General features: G+C 42.3%; 1 protein-coding gene across 1 annotated transcript in view; it reads left to right on the forward strand.

Annotated features, from left to right (window-relative positions):
• SMG1 (SMG1 nonsense mediated mRNA decay associated PI3K related kinase) overlaps nt 1-22690 on the forward strand; it is a 49815-nt gene that overhangs the window by 20122 nt on the left and 7003 nt on the right. Inside the window, exons 15-49 of the mRNA XM_072120637.1 lie at nt 17-178; nt 556-674; nt 763-850; nt 1551-1652; nt 2308-2448; nt 3068-3267; nt 3390-3586; nt 3669-3833; nt 3920-4074; nt 4851-4990; nt 5128-5329; nt 5539-5648; nt 8282-8429; nt 8606-8765; nt 8938-9058; nt 9316-9564; nt 10795-11079; nt 11505-11649; nt 13654-13792; nt 14037-14267; nt 14844-15021; nt 15452-15613; nt 15973-16190; nt 16291-16445; nt 16561-16783; nt 17293-17539; nt 17627-17856; nt 18372-18620; nt 18954-19092; nt 19195-19304; nt 19406-19624; nt 19735-19925; nt 20411-20583; nt 20954-21233; nt 22385-22651. Coding sequence (XP_071976738.1) covers nt 17-178; nt 556-674; nt 763-850; nt 1551-1652; nt 2308-2448; nt 3068-3267; nt 3390-3586; nt 3669-3833; nt 3920-4074; nt 4851-4990; nt 5128-5329; nt 5539-5648; nt 8282-8429; nt 8606-8765; nt 8938-9058; nt 9316-9564; nt 10795-11079; nt 11505-11649; nt 13654-13792; nt 14037-14267; nt 14844-15021; nt 15452-15613; nt 15973-16190; nt 16291-16445; nt 16561-16783; nt 17293-17539; nt 17627-17856; nt 18372-18620; nt 18954-19092; nt 19195-19304; nt 19406-19624; nt 19735-19925; nt 20411-20583; nt 20954-21233; nt 22385-22651 — 6300 coding nt within the window. The remainder of the gene's footprint in view (nt 1-16; nt 179-555; nt 675-762; nt 851-1550; nt 1653-2307; nt 2449-3067; nt 3268-3389; nt 3587-3668; nt 3834-3919; nt 4075-4850; nt 4991-5127; nt 5330-5538; nt 5649-8281; nt 8430-8605; nt 8766-8937; nt 9059-9315; nt 9565-10794; nt 11080-11504; nt 11650-13653; nt 13793-14036; nt 14268-14843; nt 15022-15451; nt 15614-15972; nt 16191-16290; nt 16446-16560; nt 16784-17292; nt 17540-17626; nt 17857-18371; nt 18621-18953; nt 19093-19194; nt 19305-19405; nt 19625-19734; nt 19926-20410; nt 20584-20953; nt 21234-22384; nt 22652-22690) is intronic.

The raw sequence follows: 22690 nt of genomic DNA on the forward strand, positions 1-22690 counted from the left end.
ATTTCCCTCTTTCCAGACATGACCATTTCATTTCCAGCAGTCTCAGCTCATCTTCTCCCTCCTTGTTTGATGGCGCAGTCATCAGTACAGTCACCACTGCCACCAAGAAGCATTTCTCTGTTATTCTAAATCTTCTGGGAACGCTGCTGAAGAAAGACAATATTTTCCCAGATTCTCGGTAAGCTAAAATACAAAAATTTTCAAGTAGGTTCCCTAACATGGATGCGTTACTGAAGCTCCTTTCCATCATAAGCCTTGGTTCACACTTTGTTTTTGCCATACGTTGTAAGGATATGTGGAGCAGATTCCCACTGCTGTGTCCTTTAAAAGATATGGCTCAGAATCATTCCAAGGTAGGCTTCGCCCTACAAATTCAACTTAAGAACCAACCTAAAGAACCTATCCTGTACGTAACCTGGGGACTGCCTATAAATCAATGATTTTGGTTGTGGCATCCAGTGGGAATATTAAGACGTCCACTGCAGTGTAAAAGAGTATTTTCTCCTTTGCACAGACATTATCTTATATGTAATAATTTTTTTTCTGTATCCGTAGGAATTTGTTGATGAACTGGTCAGCAGAAGTGGCTGTCCTCATGAAGAAATCTGACACATACGCACCATTGTTTTCACTGCCTTCTTTTCACAATTTCTGCAAAGGACTACTGGCAAATAGTAAGGCTAGGCAGTATGTTACTATTAGCAATCTGTTTTCTTTTAGATGATATCTACATTCTGCCATGTTTGTCATTCCACATTGCAGCTCTTTCTGAAGATGTGTCGATCAGCTCCCAAGTATGTAACAGCCTCCATGTTCTGTCATCCTCACTACCTGAAGACTTATTGCAGAGGTATGTTCACAGTACGCACCCTGGACATTCGATGTTCTATGTGGAGATTGCGAAGTTGCCTGTTAAAACCCTTTACAATTGTTTTTGGTATGAGAAATGTTGGCCATGCTTTGACTTTTCAGACTTGTATTGAGAGTTTCTAATTTGCCTTAAATGCCCTAACCTCTTGTTGTAAATGATAGAGGGCTCTCACTACACTTAAAGTGAACCGGTCACCAGGATTTTTTTTTTTTGTGCTGGTTCTAATAGCATATACTGTGCTGATTTTATGCATTTGTCCTGATTACCTGGTCCCCTGCTCATCAGTGTGGGGCGAGTCTCGGGGAACGGGCAGCTGCAGCCTGTGTGTGTGCCTGTGTCTCCTCTCCTACACTCCAGCAACCTCCTACCCTGCCTACTCAATGCATCTGACAAGATGTGGGGAGGGAGCTGCATGAGTGGAGAGGAGACCGATACAGGGACACACAGGCTGTTCCTCCCAGGGACCTTCCACACAATGCTGGCAGGGAGCCAGGTAATGTAAAATAAAATACTAAAATTATTCAGAATGCTGATACAGGCAAATTGTTTAAAATCTGCATAGCATAGGCCATTGGACCCTGTCAGCAGATAAAAATGTAACAGGTTCCCTTTTAAATTCTCCAGATGTGCAATTCTTCCCTTTCCACTTCAATATTTAAGTTAATATTGTATGTTACAGGTGTGTCGATGTGTGCCGCGTGCAACTCGTTTCTAGTGGGACACGGGTCAGACAAGCTTTTGGAAAACTTTTGCAGTCTATTCCTTTAGACATTGTGTTAAGGTATGTTGTACAGACAGAATATAAATTAAAAAAAAAATAAAGGAAACCACTTACTGGCAGTCTCCAGGTTACATACAGGATAAATTCTGTAGGTTTGTTCTTAAGTTAAATTTGTATGTAAGTTGGAACTGGCATATTTTGTACCAGAAACAATTTTTTTGTTCCTATGACAATTGGATTTTCAAAATTTGGGGTTGTCATGGGACCAAAGAGTAACAACAAAGCTTCATTGCAGACACCTTAGATCACTGTTATAGTTGACCATTGCAGCCTGGGGCAAAATTTCAGTTTTGCCAGCATCCAGAGGTCTGTCTGTAAGTTGGGGACTGCATGTAGTGCGTATTACTTTATTCTGTCCTATTGCCACATTTCAGAAAAATTGGAACAGAGATAAGTTACTGAATCACATCAGAAATCATAATTTTTAACTTGCTAAACCAGTGAAAACTATTGAAACAAAAATCATAACTCAAAGCTCCAAGACTACGAATATTAGTTTGCAGCAATTTTCTTTCCTGTCCCAGTCCCTGTGGTCTGACATGTCTGCCTAATATCACTGTTTGCATGGAAATTGATGGAGCATCTGTTTAATAATGTGAATAGTTTCTAAGGAAAGCTGTGATATTTTACCCCTTTTTTCTCTTTGTCTCCAAAGTAATACCAGTCACACTGAAATGCAGGAAATCTCCTCTGCACTAAGAATCCACATGAGCAAATCTCCCCGCAACACGTTTCATCCACAGGACTTTTCTGATGTCCTCAGTTTTATCCTGTATGGGAGTTTTCATAGATCAGGGTAAGACTTGTGTTTGATTCGGGAGCAGAAAGATTCTAGGTCGGAGCAGTTTTATTTTTGCCTTTTTTATTTTTTTATTTTTTTTTTGTGTAATTTGTGGAAAAATATAAATTGTAAATTGAACAACCAGTTGTCTGATGGAAACATACTAAAATGTGTCCAATCGTATGTATGTTTGTTGCTATGTTATTTAGAAGTAGGAAGTTTGTTTTACATTGGAGAATCGTCCTAAAGCCAAGAGGTTTACATCCGGCAGAGGGAGGGGAAAAGTGCTGAAAGAGCAGAGAGGGAGGGGAGATGGTGTAATGGCCTGTGAAGCTGTAGCGTGGAGGGGCTCTGCTAACACCCACATGAGCCCTTCACACTCATTAGCATAATTTAAAAGTTTATTTTTAGAAGGAAAGACCCTAGATAAGAAATCTAATGCCTGGAATTGGGTAGATTTCCTTTACGTCCCACTAGCATAAGGACATGCTGTAGGTTTTAAGGGCCACAGAACCGGTGAATGATTACCATAGACCTCTAGTTAGGAAGGTTGTCTTAATCCAGACTAAACAAACCTTTACATTAAGTGTAACCATTCAAAGCAACATCGGTGATTAATTTCTATTCTTTATAGCAAGGATAACTGGCTGGAGAGGTTGTTCTACAGCTGCCATAGACTGGATAAGCGAGACTCTGCACTCATTCCACAAAACCTCCTGAAGATTAAGGCCGTCCAGTGGCAGTGGGTTGTGTGGGAAGCGGCTCAGTTCACAGTTTTGTCAAAGTTACGGACACCACTAGGAAGAGCTCAGGATACGTTCCAAACCATTGAAGGTATGTAGTAGCCACTTCTCATCTGCACATCTTTGTCAAAGTTTGGCCATTTGTTCTAGTTAATGGTCTTTTATCTTCTTGGTCATCTTCTTGTTTATGGACTGAACTTCCCATGTGTTCAGGTATAATACGAAGCCTGGCCGCTCACACCCTGAATCCGGACCAGGATGCGAGTCAGTGGACCACTGCCGACAATGATGAAGGGCATGCTTACAATCAGTTGCGTCTAGTACTTCTCTTACAGTATTTGGAGAATCTTGACAAGTTAATGTACAATGCATATGAGGGATGTGCAAATGCGTTAACCTCTCCACCCAAGGTACGCGATATGTCATAATGTATTGCAGAATGAGATGCGATAAGAGCCTTGTCTTGACATTTGTCTCATTCCTTCTTGAAAGGTGATCAGAACTTTCTTCTATACGAACCGGCAGACGTGCCAGGACTGGCTCACTCGTATCCGTATTGCCATCATGAGAGTGGGATTGTTAGCCGGACAGCCAGCTGTGACTGTCAGGCATGGCTTTGACCTGCTCTCAGAGATGAAGAATAATAGTGCTTCCCAGGTAAGTAGTCTTATAGTAGGATGCTCTTGTTGAGCATTATGGCCAAAACTAACTGTTTTTTTGGGGGTGGGATTATTTTTGTGAAGGGAACAGAATTTGAGCTTACAGTGATGATGGTGGTGGAAGCCCTTTGTGAACTGCAGTGCCCAGAAGCTATACAGGGACTTGCTGTGTGGTCCTCCGCTGTGGCCGGAAAAAGCCTTTCTTGGATCAATTCTGTGGCTCTACAAGCAGATGGAAGGTACTTTAACCTGCATCATGTGATTTAATTTAGTTTTGTGTTTTTGTTTGACTAAATCCAAGACCTGCAGATATCCATAATCTGGTTGTTTCCATGTGGAAACATATTGGGCTGGAGTGGCCTTATAAAAATTAAAATGGCACAAACATGTTAATAGCTGTAATGTAACTACATTACACCTGCAGATGGCTGCCTGGCCCAAGGCCTAGTGACCCAGCATCTTGGATCTATCACTGATCATCCACTTGCATTACACACAGGATTATGGCCTGAGCAGGGGACATCTGCAGCTTCAGAAGAAAGAAACCTACACCTCTAGCTTTTCCCCAGATGGCTCCCTGCTGGTAGCAGAGTAGCTAATAAGCATTAGCCAGATATATACATGTTCTGCTAAATAAGGAGACTTAATGTGGTCAAATGTGTGTCAGCGGTCTCTTCACTGAGGATTAGGCATTCATACTGAGACATTTGGGCCCCTGCAGACGATGTTGCTTTTGTTAAATGTTATTTCTATGGGTTCATGCACAGATGTAGTTTCCTCACCCCTGTGTGTGAGCCAACTGCATGAGCCTGACCCCCAACCGACCAACCATGGGTCCATTGTAATTCTCTTCAGTGGGGGCTAAGGATGTGTTCTGCACTTATGCTTGGGACTTTCCTGGCACACATTATAGGGACAATAAATTAATTGGAGCAGACCCCTTATTTGTTATAGTTGGATGCCTATGACTAGATGTCATTTTGCCTTCAGTTTGTAACCAGCTTTTGTATTGCAGGTTTGAAAAAGCGGCGGTGGAGTATCAGGAACACTTGTGCGCTATGACTGGGGTAGACTGCAGCACTTCAGGATTTGACAAGACAGTCCTGAAATTGGCGAATTCGAACAGCACCTCTGCCAGCCCCAAACATGCTAATGGTATGTACTGAAAGCAGGTTGTGGTGGACTTGGGGATTGAGTTTCCTTCGGTCTTGTACTGCTGCTGGCAGCTCCTGCTTTATCCAGGGATCATTACAGTAACTATGATGAATGCCAGAATTGTCTCTGGTTTTCAGGGGATGCCAGAAAGACTGTCCTGACAAAACCCAGTGATCCCTTACCCGAAGTTGTCAACTATTTGGGCAATAAGGCCTGCGAGTGCTACATATCCATTGCGGATTGGACTGCAGTGCAGGAATGGCAGAATAGCATGCACGACTTGAAGAAAGGAGCTTTGGGAAGCTGCATTAACGTGAAGACAGACTTCAATTATATCAAGTGAGTCCTTACTGTGCCTCTGACCTTGTAGACTGAGGGTCACAGATGCGTGTACACACCAGATTCATGTTTATAACAATGAATAGCAGTGACACATCAATGTTAACAAAGACGCTGGGTTATAGTTTACACCTGAAATGGTGCTTTATATTAGCAATGATTTTACATATGTTTTTTTTTTTGTTTTGTTTTTTTTTTCTTTTTACCAGGGCTTTAAGCAGCTTTGAATATGGAGAGTTTCTTGAATGTGCAGAACAGCTTGAATTACTACCTGGAGAAAACCTCAGCCTTGTAAACGGAGGCTTTAAGGAAAAAATAGGTACCATTCTTATATCTGTAATTGGGTTCCTTGTTGATGATCTGATGCAATACATTTAGAGCCAAGGGGTGAGCACCCCTGCAATGGGCCTAACTGTGTACAATTTTTTTTTTTTTTTCCCCCCACAAGGGAACACTGAGATGAATATCATTTTGATCTCTTTCTAAGGCACTGCACTTCTGTCCCTCTGGAGCTCTGGTCCATGTGGTGTATAAGGGGTTAAGCACCCGGTATCAGAGGTTTTACAATCCTGGGTTTTGGAGCTGGGGGTGGGCTGGGATAACGTGTGTGTGGGGGGGGGGGGGGAGATGCAGTAGTGCTGATTGTGTTCATGTAAGTGACCAACAGTGAATGTTTAATTGGTGTAATATATTTTTCCTTTTTATGGATGAATAATTCTGTGATGTATCCTGATCATAGGGACACCCTGCAGCTACTGGGACCTTATGTTGACTATCAAATTTTCTGCCTGACTAGAACGTTTAAAATAGTATTAATCTTTATTAGAATTAATTTAAAATGATATAAGACTAGTCTTGTTTAATATATATACTTTGTTCAGGCGTTGGCCAGCAAATTGGACTAGTATTATGGTCCTACAGAGGTACAGTGTTTGATAGTGTTTATTTGTTTTACACTGTCCCTGTATGCGAGCCACAGATAGTCTAACATGCAACAGAATTTGTTTGTTGCTTTAGACCAGGCATAACATAGGCGGCACTGATGATCGGCGATAACCTATATGTGGTATTGATTTGCGTCGCACCTAACGCGTTTCTGCATCCCTATTTCGTCTTAGGATGCGTCCTCAGAGGTGCTAACTTGGTGCTATTAAAGGTGCAACCTGATTTTTGTTTACACCCGCAGCATTTCCCCCCATGGCATTGTAGCAGGCCGTAACGCGGCCGTCTAATGCCGGGGGTTTTATGGGGTAGTCTCCACCCCTTCCCGGGGAACCACCGGGAGGCGGATTGAAAACCCGGCTCATGGTTGATGGACAGGCCATCAACTCGTTGCTACTATGTAGCTACTTACATGGAATCCTGAACCGGAGTCGCCCGGCTTTTGAACGCTGCCGCTCCGTGTGACTCCCTGTAAGACATCCCACTGCGGGGAGGCGCGTGACTGAGCATGCGGCACGCCTCCAAGTGGTGACATCACTGGGGCGCATCACATGATCGCACGACCATAGTCACATGATCGGATTCATGTGCGGTTTCCATAGAGATGGTTTAATGCATCGGGATTTCTAAGTATTTGGCAGATAGAAGGTGGAGAAAGCTATTACGAATGGTGCTGAGGTATCGGAGATTGTCTTCTGTGATGGTAAGTAGGGACATTGTGAGGCAGTTACATGAATGCATATGCAATGGCAGGATATAGGATGATGTACCTATATGAAACGGGCATATGGGATATAGTCATTAAGACCCCGTGGTTTAACTGTATCGAGGGTGAAAATCCAGTGGGATTCTCTTTGACAGACTAGTTTGTCAAAATCGCCCCCCCTGTTAAGAGGGTTAACGCTTTCTATGCCCTGGAAGCTGATCACCTCGGGAAGTCCTTGGTGACATTCCCAGACATGCCTGGCAACCGGGGAATCTTGTTTGTTGACAATATCCCTGACATGTTCACCTATCCGTGTTCGCAACTCACGGATGGTTTTGCCAACATATTGGGTGGAACATGTACAGGTTAGAAGATAAATAACTCCCGAAAGATACATTTCTTGATGGGGAACAATTTGCCAGTATTTGAGCTCTGAAAAGTTGTCCCCTCTTGAATGAACTTACAATTTTGGCATCTTTTACATTTAAAGGTGCCTGGCGGGGGTTTTGGAAGCCAGGTAGATTTTTTACTTGGCAATAGATGGCTGTGAACCAAGCTATCGCCCAGATTTCTACCCCTACGGAAGGTAATCTGAGGAGCATCTCCGATTAATTCCCCAATATCTGAGTCTCGTTTGAGTATACCCCAGAATGTTTGAAGCGTTTCACGAACCAATTGGTGTCCAGTATCATATGTCCCGATGATGCGGGTCTGAGAGTCGGTATTGTCTCTGGGACGAGGATGTAGTAAGTCCGTTCTATTGGTGCTTAAAGCATGATGGTAAGCTTTCTTTAGCACCCCCTCGGGGTATCCTCGTTGACGAAATCTCTGGTGCAGTTCTTTGGAAGATGATACAAAATCGGGAAGGAGGGTGTTATTCCTTCTCGCTCTCAAGAATTGCCCTTTGGGTATGCCTTTCAATAAAGGCTTGGGGTGGTGACTCTGCCACCGTAGAAGATTGTTTGTCGCTGTAGGTTTTCTGTACATATGGGTTGTTAGCATCCCATTATGAGATTTTCTGATGGTAAGGTCCAGGAATACAATTTGATCTGCCCTGAATTCGGATGTAAAGAAAAGACCTATTTCGTTGGTGTTCAGACAAGCGACAAATTCCTTGTATTCTTCTGGTGTTCCAATGACCTTATGTTGATCAGTGTTGGAGTACATTAGCGTTCCAGTTCCCGCACAGCACTATCATGGGGGAAATAAAATTCTTTATGCAAGACCTCTCCTTTACTGGGAAGAGAGAAGCCATGTGTGACTTGAATATGAAACCTATTTGAAAATTCTGTTTTATTTCAAAGACATGAAGAAACTTCTTCCCAACATGCTCGGTCCTGATCCGCGAGAACTTCAGAAGTGTATTGAGGTCCAGTTGCTGAGAAGTTCTGTGTGCTTGAGTTTGGCCCTGAGCGAACCAGAGCAAGAACAGAAGTGGCAGGCGATATCTGAGTAAGAAAAGCTGCTGGTTCATTTTTTTTCCCCTTATGATGTGGTTCCATGGTTTCTTAGCCATCATTGGGTGTGACATATGGGGCTTTGGGCACTTCTGCTGTCCCTAGAAAGGATAAGAGGGCTCCACACATGTGTAAAATCAAAATAAATTAGTATTTTTTTATTCTTTACAGGAATCTTGCAAAACATCTGAAGCAAACAGCCCGTATAGCTATGGGACCTTTAAGGCTGTCGACGCTGACTGTATCCCAGTCATTTCCAGTTTTAGGAACACTGCAGCTATACTGTGCATCCTCTCTGGAGAGCACCGTGTCAAGCAGATTGTCTACTGAGGTAAGGATGGTTCTCATTACATTTTTTTATAGTGAATCAATGGTAATTAAATGTACGAATTTGTATAAATTTTCTATTGAAATGTTAAGTTGGTGCCCATAATTGGTTGGTTTATAATGTCACTTAAATAAGGACTAAAATACGAAGTCAACATTGTTGCTTTTCCTCCTAGGACTGTCTGATACCTCTTTTCAGTGAAGCTTTGAGGTCATGTAAGCAGCATGACGTGAGGCCATGGATACAAGCTCTGAGATACACCACCTTCCAGAATCGCATGGCTGACAAGTTCAGAGGTAGGTCTTTACTGCATGTCACATACTGTCAGGAAAGGCAATGGTTTATTTACTGTACGGCTTATTATCCTCACCTCCCCCAGTCACCAGTGGCTTTTCCAGGTAACCTGGAAAACCCCTCTGATTTTACTTTAGAGGGAATGCATCATTTAGTAGTTTACTACATGTCACTAGCACAGCATTCTGTTATTTAGTAAGTGAAAGTAGCTCCATCTGCATCTGTTTCTCAGATTTGCTTGTCTATTAATACTTTACAGATCAAACAATGTCTGTCAAGACTCATCTGATGGAATTGGGTTTAACAGCTGCTAAATGTGCAAGGAAACGGGGCAACGTCACACTAGCCGCAAGGTTAATTGGCCAGTGCAGTAATATCCAAGTTGGACAAGTTACTAATGCCCAGGATCTAGTGGCTAGCTTTAAGAAACTCTCACTACACGGACAGATGGATGAAAAATGGGGACCGGAGCTTGACATTGAAAAGGCTAAATTACTGTACGCCGCCGGTGAGTTTGACCATGGATAATATAGTGTGTGTGTGTGTGTGTGTCTGTTCATTTATCAGTTGCCACCTTTTTTTTAATATATAACTTTGCGGAACGTATTCAGACTCCTTTTAAATTTTCTTCGTAGCCAATTGGTAAGATCAAAAAAGTTTTATTTTTGTTTCTTGCTCATTAATGTACACTCTGCACCCCATGGTGACAGAAAAAAACCAATGTAGATATTTTTGCTAGTTTAATAAACAAGAACTGAAATATCACTTTGGTCGTAAGTATTCAGACCCCTAGAAGTGGAGGCAGCTGTGAAAGAGATTAAAACCAGCCAAACGCCTAATTGAAATACAAACACGCATGCGTTTTTGGTCCATTTAAAAATGGTCCAAGAACGCAGTGTGATAGCACCCTTATACTTAACTCACATGCTGTCCATAGTGGTTCTAGTCTTTTTATTGGAGTTCAACTGTTTTATTAAACAAATTGGACTTTATTAGGAAAGGCACATGCCGGTCTATATATGACCTCATAGCTTTATAGTGCACGTCAGAGAACATGAGAATAATGAGGTCCAAGAAACTGCCGAAGGAGCTCAAAGAATTGGGGCAAGGCACAGATCTGGCCAAGGTTACAAAAAACATTTCTGAAGTACTCAAGGTTCCTAAGAGCACAGTGGCCTCCATAATCCTTAAATGGAAGAAGTTTGGGATGACCACAACTCTTCCTTGACTTGTCCATCCGGCCAAACTAAGTAATTGTGGTAACCCCAAGCTAAGGATCTGCAAGCAAGAATGGAAGGGGATCCCTAAATCCAGGTGTGAAAAACTTTTTGAACCAAGAAGATTAATGCTTGTACTCGCTCAAAAGAGGCTTCTACTCAATACTGAGCAAAGGGGCTGAATACTTATAACTATCGGATATTTCAGTTTTTCTTGTTTTAATAAATTGGCAAAAATAACTACATTTACAGTTTCTACCAAGATGAGGTGCAGAGTGTACATTAATGTGCAAGAAAAATTTTTGTGATCTTAACAATGGCTGCAATGAAACAGAGTGAAAAATTTGTCTGAATGCTTTCCATTTTCCAGATATATTAGCACAACTGAAGGTAAAACTGATGCTGTTTTGATGATGAAATACCGATGGCATCTGATATGTGAATGAACACCAAACTGTCTAATATCAGCCAGATAGAAACGGATTATAGGGCTCACATAACATGTCTCATTTGTTTGGCAGGTCAATCAACTCACGCCATGGAGATGCTGAGTTCATGTGCCATTTCCTACTGTAAATCTGCAAAAGCTGAATATGCTGTGGCCAAGTCTATCCTAACCCTGGCCAAATGGATCCAAGCTGATTGGAAGGAAATTTCGGGACAGATGAAGCTAGTGTACAGAGCACGACCACAGGCAAATCTTACTAACCTGTCTCCCCTGGGCAAAAATGTACTCGCTCTCGTTGATCTCCCGCCTGTTAATGCATTGGACGAAGAGTATCCACGTATAGAAAGTGAATCCACAGGTAATTGTATAATCGCCTAAATTATTTATGGACTGTAATCTAAGAGAATCTGCCAGTATATTCATACCGACCTTACCACTAGCATCATGAAGTACTGACAGGCTCCTCTAATGCAGAGAGGTGTGTTTGATATGTTTTTTTGTCCATCTGTTATCCATCCATTCATTCAACATAATTTCATTTCTATGGGCTCATTCACACAGCTGTTTTCTCCAAGCCCTGCATGTGAGCCGACTCCTATTACCATGTTTGCAGTCTTTTTTTAAGGTCCTCAGGGCATGAGTGGACCTCACCCTCTCGTAACGCATGTACCGCATAAAGAAACTGTGGATCTGTTCTCTGCAGCACACATTTTAGACCTGATCAGGTTTGACTTTTTCTTTTGTGTTTAAGACTTGTACTGTATATTCTTTTCTTTATAACAGTGAACATTGGTGTTGGAGAGCCGGATTTTATCCTAGGCCAGCTGTATCATTTGTCTTCTGTGCAAGCTCCTGAAGTGGCCAAGTCTTGGGCTGCTCTGGCTAGTTGGGCATACCGATGGGGCAGAAAGGTGGTGGACAATGCTAGGTAGGTAACTATGCTGGACAAAGTGTATTTTATCTAGTTATTTCTTAAACCAGATTTGTCTGCTTCCATATTTTGGCGGGGGGGGGGCAAGGTTGCTTTCTTCCGAAAACGGCACCGCATCTGATCATGTAAATGGGATAAAAAAAACATTGCCCTTTTTTGACTACCTTGTAAGGCTGCTTCAATGTGTTTTGCATCACACTGTACTGAACCTTTGGTTCCTGATAGGATTATACAGATAAATTTAGCAGTACCGCACATCACACTTGGTCAGGCATGGAGCTGTTTTTGAAAGAAAGACACCTTGGGGCAGATTTATGAAAGTGTCCCAAGGTTAGACAGTTCAGAGTAAGGCCTCTTGTGTGCTAGCGTCGTGTTATGAACGGATGCCTAGCGGAACATGTGACCACAGCCTAAGACTAGACAGTCTTATTCTGCACCAGATTTATAAGTGTCTAATGCTGGATGATAAGTCTAGAGTCGTACTCTGCACCTCCTATTAGTTGGGTTACTTTATGCCAGAAAATTAGGACACAATTCTGTCAAGTCGGCAGTATTTCTGCTTTATTTCTGCAGTATTTTTTTTGGCACGAGGCCACGCGCTTTTGTCGAGCTAGTCGCAGGAAAGACAGAACTGTCTAAAACCCTTTATAAATGAGGTGCAGGCAGTTTTTTTTTAATATATACAGGCGGTCCCCTACTTAAGGACACCCAACTTACAGACAACCCATAGTTACAGACAGACCCCTCTGACATCTGATGAAGCTCTCTGGATGCTTTACTTTATTCCCCGGCTGCAATGATCAGCTGTAAGGTGTCTGTAATGAAGCTTTATTGATAATCCTTGGTCCCATTGCACCAAATAATGTTTCAACTCCAATTGTCACGGGGGCCAACTTTTTTTTGTCTGGATCTATATTATAAAATATACAGTTTCGACTTGCATACAAATTCAACTTAAGAACAAACTTCCGGACCCTATCTTGTACGTAACCCGGGGACTGCCTGTATATTTGAGGTCCTAAGGGCGTGGTTACCCGTTGCGTTTACATAATATTTTGAAACTGATAGGATGTTTCTCTAATTTTCAGGTTTGCGTAAAAGCTGTGTTAATGCACTGCTTTTGAGCAAATCTCTACTACACTGCTGTTGTGTTATGTTCTGAAACGCAATTCAACTTTCACAATTTCAGCTTTTCTAAATGCCATTTCCAATGTACGAACCATGAGTGGAGTGAAAAAAAGATGAGGTGCAGCACCACTCAGTGATATGTTCTCACCCATAATGACCCACACCTGCTTATGGCTTTGAAAACTGCATCTAAAAAACTGAACGTGGGTACTCCTCCCTATGATGCTGTCGTACTATAGTGTTGCGCTTTTGGAATCAATGTAATCAAAGCGCCCAGGAAGGTGCCATGGCTGATCGCATAAGTGTTTCTGTACATTAGTGTTTGTGTATTGTCTAAATGCAAGACGTTGTGTGCTGGCTGCCGAACGCATGTCCTTGCTTAGAAACGCAAATGTGAACGGCATGACTCCTCCCCGGGCGCTCACTTTGATTCCATTTCAAAACCTTCTCATCTGACAGCAGTTGAAGGGTGCAGTTACATGGTGTGTTTTTGGTCCATTCCTGGAGCGTTTTAAACGCAAAAATGCTTGCGTTTTAAAACCTATGCATTTTCAGTGCATGTTTACCATGCTTTGGTTGGTTTGAATCCATTGTTCGTTTCTGGAAGTGTAAGCTAGGAAAATGTTAATACAGCTGCTTTTAGAAATTAAGAAAAACTGATTCAAACCAGCCAAACGCATGGTAAACCTGCAAAAATGCATCAAGAATGGACCGTGTGACCACATCCTAAGTCTCTGCATGTTATGTTGTGTTCTGGCCTGTAACAATAAAGTTTGCCGAGTTGCTCTTCATTCATTTAATTTATATATAAAGTGAATTGAATTTTCCTTGTGACAACTTTACTCATTATCTTCCAATAACTTGTGTATTCAGTCAGGGTGAAGGTGTTAAGTTGTTACAGCAAGAGAAACTAGAAGTGCAAAGTCTCTTACCAGATAATGTCTCTGAAGAAGATAAAGAAAAAATCTATGGCATTTTGGGACAAGCAATGTGCCGTCCTGCTGGGATCCAGGTACATATGGACACTGCCAAGTGATGGATTACTCCACGGTCTGTTTCAGCTCGTAGCAGCTGCTTCTATAAGGCATATACTAAGCAATAATTATACGATGACAATGAGCCATGCCTAAAGATTTTATACTGGACCTTCATGTCCACACTGTCCTCCCACCTGCTAGAAATGAGAAAATGTAAATTGCCTGTTAGCATGTGAAGTTTTTTTTTTTTTTTTTTTTAACCTCTTTTTCATGTTTCAGGACGAGGATATGTCGCTACAGATTACAGAGAACGAGGGCAATGATGAAAATGATACTGTTGATGTCATCTGGAGACAACTTTTATCCAATTGTCCCTGGCTGGCAGACCTGGATGAGACTGCTTCCGAGGGGCTCATCAAGCTGTGGCGTAAAGTTGTGGACCGCATATTTAGCTTGTACAAACTTTCCTGCAGTGCATACTTCACCTTCTTAAAGCTAAATGCTGGACGGGTGAGTCTGTGTCACTGCTTACAGTACCAGGATAATTTCACAATTTCAGTCCTGAAATAGGTTTATAGACAAATCAGCTGGGGGCCTCTATAGATCTGCTCAATTTAAGTGTTAGACTGGTTACACGCGTGTGCAGCCTGTGTAAAGATGCCGAATGGTGACACGATCCCACGGCCTGCACACAGTCGGATGAGATTCCCTGCATTACATAGACATATAATGCAAGGGCGTTTCCTCTACCGGCCGAACAGCCGCACCAGAACTGTATAAAGTACTACAGTTCCAGCGATGCTGTTTGGCCGGCAAAGGGAAGGTCCTTGCATTATATTTCTATATAATGCAGGGACTCCTTTCCTCTACTCTGTGTGCACCCCATGGGATATGGCATGTTTACACAGGCTGCACACGCGTGTAACCAGTATAAAACTTAAATTGAGCAAATCTAGAGAGGCCCCCAGCTGATTTATTGAAATAGGTTGACGTGGATTTTGGCACTGAAAATGATATTTTGATAATTGAGGGGGGGGGGGATATTACTTGTTTATATTTTCACTGTTCTTCTATGTGTTCCACTAGGTGTCACTTGATGAAGATGATCCTCGCTTGCATTTGAGCAACTCATCTAAGCAGAGCACCGATGACGTCATTGTGATGGCCACGCTACGATTGCTCAGACTGCTGGTAAAACACGCTGGAGAACTTAGACAGTATTTGGAGCAAGGACTGGAGACTACACCCACAGCTCCCTGGAGAGGTGATATTTCCATACAATGTTTTAATGGTTTGTGTAACATCCCCTTTCCACTTTTGTATCTAAAATTTAGCAGTGGTAAATTTTACATAAAGAATGCACATTTTATTTTATTTTCCGTGTGCTATGCACTTATTCAACAGACAGCCGACTGCCCAAGCTGCAAAAGTCAAAGCAGGTCCTATTCCTGACCTTTTTTGCAGTTTCAGGAGTCTTTATTCTGGTCAATGGTGAATGAGTGGCCCTCACACACCAATAACAAACAACGGAACATGGGAAACCAGTCATGTGCACTACAGGAAACCCTGCTGAATTTTCATAAGTTGTCCTGTGTAGATATACCCAGAAGTGGGCATTAAATGGTTCACATTTACCTAAACATATGCTCCTTTTATGCCATGTTCTAACTTCTTCTTTAATTTTCTTTTTCAAGGTATAATTCCTCAACTCTTTTCACGGCTCAATCACCCCGAGGTATATGTGCGTCAAAGCATCTGCAATCTACTATGCCGAGTAGCACACGACTCTCCGCACCTCATTTTATACCCAGCGATTGTGGGAAGCATTTCATTAAGCAATGAATCTCAGTCTTCTGGTGAGTTCTCACTATTGTCAGGTTATTACTAGAATTCTTTTAATTTTACATTTCTGCAAGTAAGTGTCCCTGGTTTATCATGTTTGACTTTGATAGTAGATTTACTTTGAGTTATCGCCCTATCCTAAAGATAAGGAGGGTCATTGCGGAAGCTCTAGAGACCTCTTGGAGCTGTGCTCGACAATTTTTAAATTCCAATACAATTAATAAATTGAATGGAGCATGATTGTCCAGCCACTCGTCCCATTAGTCACACTGGGACCCCTGATTTCTGTCTTAATTGGTGTGCAATACATTGCCTTTAATGGTATTGTATAAAGACTCTAGAGATAGAAGTATAATACTGTTTCTGATGGCAGGAACCAAGCTGTCAACGGCCATTCCCACTCTACTTGGGAATATGCAGGACGAGGAGCTGATGGCTGCTGAATGTGATGATGAGAGTCTTCCAGCTTCTCAAGAAAGCAACAAAGATGAAATGAAGAACGGCCTCAATGAAGACCAAACAATGATGCAAGACTGCTACAGTAAAATAGTTGAGAAGCTATCATCCGCTAGCCCCACCATGGTCCTGCAGGTTTGTATATTACAGTTTATGGCAGACACTTCATAGCCTTTTTTATTTTCCATCGATTATCCAGTTTTATTTGATGATTTTATTTGTGTTTTTTGCACAGGTTCAGATGTTGGTAGCAGAGCTGCGGAGGGTCACGGTGCTTTGGGATGAGCTCTGGCTCGGCGTCTTACTACAGCAACATATGTACGTGCTGCGGCGTATTCAGCAGCTGGAGGACGAGGTGAAGAGAGTCCAGAACAACAACACGCTGCGCAAGTATGTCGTCGTCATAGATTTAAACAGATTAGTAACCTAGGATTCTAATATGGCGGTTATGGTAGACTGTAGGCAGTGTATTCCGTCTTTTTAAATTTATCTTTTATTTCACTAGAGAGGAAAAAATGGCGATTATGCGGGAGAAGCACACGGCCCTAATGAAGCCCATAGTGTTTGCTCTGGAGCATGTGTGTAGTATCACATCTGCCACTGCTGAAACACCCCATGAAAAGTGGTTCCAGGACAACTATGGAGAAGCCATTGAAAATGCCCTGGAAAAACTAAGAAACCCATCCAACCCGTCTAATCCGGGGAATAGCTGGATGCCTTTCAAACAGGTACAGTACATAGGTTTTTATGTCTCTGCTGTGTTTGTAGGGTTACTCTTATAACCTGTGCATGTTGTGACCTGTAGTTCTGCCATACAAGGCTGTGATATGACCCACAGGGCAAGAGTATAATGTAGTTGTAATACGATGGGTTGCAGGACTAGGGGGTAATGTGTGGACTTTCCAGTCCTCCCTAAGCACACAGTAAATAATGGGGTAGTACACATATGTTACTACTGATACACACTGTTCTTGTCTCCATCTGTATTAACCCAATAGAATAGGATTCAACTCGTTTTACACATAGACCTAGAGACCCCATTATCACAAATGTTTGTGGTGGTCATACATTTTTTTTTTACTTATTCACTGGCAACGGGGGACCAGTAGCATAGTGGAAGGCTGTGATGTGTATTGCCAGGGGTGGGAGTTTTTGAAGAGTCTTACAACCTCACAATTTGTGCATAAGAGTCTACCCATTTTTTCTTTTTTTTTTTTTTTTTTTTTAAATTTTCTAGATCATGCTGAGCTTACAGCAAAGAGCACAGAAACGAGCCAGCTACTTGTTACGGCTCGAGGAAATCAGCCCTTGCTTAGCTTCCATGACCAACACAGAAATAGCCCTCCCTGGAGAAGTGTCGGATAGGGACACCATCACCATTCATAGTGTGGGCAGCACCATCACCATCCTGCCCACTAAAACTAAGCCAAAGAAGTTCATATTCCTCGGTTCCGATGGGAAAAATTACCCTTATCTCTTTAAAGGTAATCCCCTCTTTTTTTTTGGGGGGGGGGGGGGGGACGGGTCTACATTTCATAATATTTTTACCTGATCTTGATCTTTGTTTCTAGGTTTGGAAGATTTGCATCTTGATGAAAGGATTATGCAGTTTCTTTCTATTGTGAACACAATGTTTGCCACCATCAATGGTCAAGAGTTGCCACATTTCCAAGCCCGTCATTACTCAGTGACACCTCTTGGCACCCGCTCTGGTCTTATTCAGTGGGTGGATGGAGCAACTCCGCTTTTTGGTCTTTATAAAAGATGGCAACAGAGGGAAGCTGCGTTACAAGCACAAAAGGTATAAATTATGTTTCTGGTATTGATGAGAATTTTCTTTCATTATTTTTCCAAATATCTGTCAGTAAAAAGAACCTGTCCGGTGTTTTTACACCCTATATTGCTCCCCACAACCAAAAGTGGAGTGAGGTGCACCACAGGAAAGTGTTGAAGCTGGTTATTGAGGAGGATCCCACATATCACACCAGCATTTCCTATGGATATGTCATAAGTGTTCTATAGAGATCCCTTTATAAACCTATATACAAATTTGCGTATAAACTAGTTTTTCTAGTTTCAATACATACCTCTGCATCTTCATGGTAACAGACTTACAGATCATCTGACCATGTAAAACACCATGGGTTATCCTTCAGGGAGATGCCAATATTGGTTTGAACCCATGGCTGGAAGTCAACAGGGGAGTTTCTCTTTTCCAGGACACTACATTGTGAGAAATAGACAATGTTTTTCCTCACCATCGGAGGAGAAAGAAACTTCACAGTTGAGTAAAGCAATATTTGTCTTTGCTCCTAGGCCCAGGATTCTTACCAAACTCCTCAGAACCCAGCGATGGTTCCCCGTCCCAGTGAGCTCTATTACAGCAAAATCGGTCCAGCACTAAAGGCAGTTGGACTGAGCGTGGATGTGTCCCGCCGAGACTGGCCTATTAACGTGATGAAGTCTGTACTAGAAGAATTAATGGAGTCCACACCCCCAAATCTACTAGCCAAAGAGCTGTGGTGCTCCTGTGCCACTCCAAATGAATGGTGGAGAGTTACACAGGTATGGGCTAATAATCGTCCTCTGATTGACAGCTATTTTTGGGCTAATGATAATGTGTAATTCTGGTAGTAGGGATCTATTTCCTGTGTATATCTCAGTAGAAAATAATTACACTATTAAGCTCCGTGTACACGCCTGTAATTTTTGTACAGTGGCTGAAGTGCAATTGAGCAGGAAGCCGGCTACGTGAAGCTTGTAAAGGAAATGTTCTGCTCAGCAAAGTGCTGCAATCTCTTCAAGCTGCCAATCATTGATGATTCTCCATTGAAGTGACTTTGTTGACCTTTCGATTACAATATGTTGACTTGATTATTTATTTTTTCCTTCTCTTAGTCCTACGCCAGATCCACAGCTGTCATGTCAATGGTTGGTTACATCATAGGTCTCGGTGACAGGCACTTGGATAATGTCCTCATTGATATGACCAGCGGGGAGGTGGTGCACATAGATTACAATGTTTGCTTTGAAAAAGGTGAGTTTTTTTTTTTTTTTTTTCCTCTCATATCCTTGTAAACTTATAGGTAAGTTCACCAATAAGCACAGCTTACAATATCTGCATTGCTCTATTCCACAGGCAAAAGCCTCCGTGTTCCCGAAAAAGTTCCTTTTCGGATGACCCAAAACATTCAGAGTGCTCTGGGAGTAACCGGAGTGGAGGGAGTCTTCAGACTGTCATGTGAACAGGTGACTTATAGAATTTATTTATCCATTTATTTTACCTGCAGTTGAGTCTGACATCTGGATGTTAGCGTCATTGTACAACTTTTGTTTCCTATCCAACACAGGTCCTTCACATAATGAGAAGAGGGAGGGAGACGTTGCTGACTTTACTCGAGGCTTTTGTGTATGACCCTCTGGTGGACTGGACGGCCGGTGGAGAAGCTGGGTTTGCTGGTGCAGTCTATGGTGGAGGTGGGCAGCAGGCAGAAAACAAGCAAAGCAAACGGGAGATGGAGCGAGAGATCACACAGAGCTTGTTTTCTTCTAGAGTGGCAGAAATTAAGGTAGAAACCTGCTCATATTACAATGACATGTAAAGAGCCTCTCCCTAAGTGTGACATAAAACAAGTGTATTTCTATTACATACGTATGTTAAGCTGCTTCTTTGTGGCAGGTGAACTGGTTTAAAAACAAAGACGAGATGCTGAGCGTCCTTCCCAAACTAGACTGCAGTTTGGAGGAATACCTGAGCGTGCACGAAGAGCTGTCGGAAGTGGAGAAGCTGCAGGGCAGGCTGGTGGAAGAGATGTCCTTCTTAGAAGGAGCTGAAGCTGCGGATCACCCTGCTCATACTCTTCAGCATAGGTGGGTGCTTTATATGTTTTGTCCATATGTATTAAAACAAAAACCTCAACATAGTTACAGGGGTACACCATTGGATGGCGAGGCCACACCCTTGTGTACCTGCTGTGCCCACTATATAGAGAAAACCGGACCCAGTTTTTTGCGTTGGTGGAGCCAAAGCTCTGACGATAGGTGGGATATGCACTCGTCAGTAGTTTTATGGCCTAGCCTGAGGTTGTGTTCCCACGTCTCAATAACATGTTCTCAAGAACTATAATCCACATCTTCTTTTTGCTTCCACAACTGCATCAGAAAACCTGAACATGGGAATGCAGCCTGAGGATGTGCCGTACATTTTTAACATGTTTTGCTATTGATCTATCATCATAATAAATATATATTTAGTGCATGTGTATTTAATCTCTCGATTATTGTTTCATATTTCCATCATGGAAATTTTGTAGTAGTTCAGCGGTTTACAGATGGCTGTGAATTTGCTTCTTTAGGTATTCTGAACATACCCAGCTCCAGACACAGCAGCGAGCTGTCCAGGAATCTATCCAAGTGAAGCTGAATGAATTTGAGCAGTGGATAACGCAGTACCAGGCCGCTTTCAGCAATCTAGAGGCAACCAAACTGGCAGGGTTACTTCAGGAAATCAGCAGCCAAATGGACCTGGGTAATTATTCCTCTTGTTACTGCCTGCACCCAATATGCATTATAATATGTGATTTGAGTAGATCATTATCTTTGATCTGCAAAACTCTCTATTCTCTGGCCTGTTGGGTACACATGAGTTTAGCCAGGCAGATCAGGCTGCATTCAAACTCTGTGTTAGAATTGTGACAACATTGTGCTAATAATGCGCTAACTTTTGTATTTTTGTTGCATTAACAATGTGTAAAATGCTGTGTGAATGGAGCCTGTTTACCTTTTCTAGCTGACTGGAGACAGAGAGCTACCATTCTTAACCTGTAAATAATCTAGGCATCCAGAACTACAAATGTGAAGGTGATCTGAGTTAAACTTTTTATTCTTTGCACCCTTAGGTCCTCCCAGCTATGTACCCGCTACAGCTTTCTTACAAAATGCCGGCCAAGCACCCCTAATACAACAATGTGAACAATTTGAGGGGGAGATGGGTACACTGCTGCAACAGCGACGCTCTGTGCTTCGTGGCTGTCTCGAGCACCTTCACAACTACGCCACTGTGGCCCTTCTGTACCCAAAATCGGTGTTTCAGAAACACAGAATGGAGCAGTGGAAAACCTGGATGGAAGAACTGATCTGCAGCATGACAATGGAGCACTGCCAGGAGTTATACAGGAAGTAAGTGTAGAAATCAGAATACAGGCCGTCCCCTACTTAAAGAAAAGTAGTTAAAGGCAGACTACTCTGCCCAATGTGACCTCTTTTGAATACTTTACTATAGTCCCAGACTGCAATGATCAGTTGTAAGGTGTCTGTAATGAAGTTTTATTGATAATCCTTGTTCCCATTACAGCAAAACATTTTGATACTCCAATTGTCAGTGGGGGAAAACTTTCTGGAACTACAATTATAAAATATACAGTTTCAACTTGCATACAAATTCAAGTTAAGAACAAACCCATGGAACCTATCTTGTACGTAACCCAGGGACTGCCTGTAGATCCTATTATGCCAGAGATCAGGGATTTGGTTTTCTACTACCATGTACACGACTGTAAATGGCGGCCTTGAACTAGCTGCAAAAAACGGCAGCTAGCAACTACTTTGCTCCTGTGGAGATTGTAGGGTTGAGGAGCGTTCACAAAACTCCACTATCACTACATGGCTGCAAACCTTCCCGTTTTAAGCATGTATGCATGTAGCCTTATAATATTCCCGGCTCCTAGAATAATACTGGGATATTCCAACCTCTTAGACAATCGCTAACACTAGTCTGTTAACTCCAGACCCTTTGGTGCATACTGGAATACTCTTTAAGTTAAAGGTGTTGGGACAAAGCTTTCTGCTATCCACATCATGGGGGACAACAAGCTGATCATTGAGGGTCCAACTGCAACTCTCAAGATCTAACGAACAGGTAATGGAAGTGCAGAGATGACTTGAGCTCTGTGTTTGGCTATTTCTGACCCTACAATACTATTGAATAGAGCAACGGGGTCCATGCTCGTCCTGCTGTTCCACCCATCAGTGAGAACATTACTACCGTTATCTGGATTGCTTGGGGTCCCCGTTCTGATGATCCACTTGTTATCCTCTATCCCAAAGATGTGGGATAACAGAAATTATCCACGCCAAATTTTTGGAAATTGTATGTTCTTAGAAGTGTTTAATAAGTGATGTTTTAATTTGACAAATGAGTTTCAGTGAGGCTTATATGCCTTTTTTGTAAATAAACTTGAAAACTTGGTGCAATACCTATTAATTCAAAGTTTCTGCAATAAGAAGTAAAGTACAGGCCATACTGAGGTTTGTTTTTGCTTTGTTTTTAGGTATGAAATTCAGTATGCGCCTCAACCCTCTCAAGCTCAGTTCATTTCTGCCACGGAGTTGGCCCTGCAGCGTCATTACGCAGACACCAACAACCGTCTCCTGAGACAAGTGGAGCGACTTAAGCAGGAGGCCGTTTCTGTGCCGGTGTGTGAGGATCAGCTCAAAGAAATCGAGCGCTGCATCAAAGTTTTCCTTCATGAGAACGGTGAAGAAGGCTCCCTGAGTCTGGCCAGCGTTGTCATCTCTGCCCTGTGTACTCTGACACGGTATACATCCTATTACAGTCCCTTTTTATTAGTTATCAT

This window comes from Engystomops pustulosus, chromosome 8, assembly GCF_040894005.1.
Source record: "Engystomops pustulosus chromosome 8, aEngPut4.maternal, whole genome shotgun sequence".
NCBI classification, from domain to species: domain Eukaryota; kingdom Metazoa; phylum Chordata; class Amphibia; order Anura; family Leptodactylidae; genus Engystomops; species Engystomops pustulosus.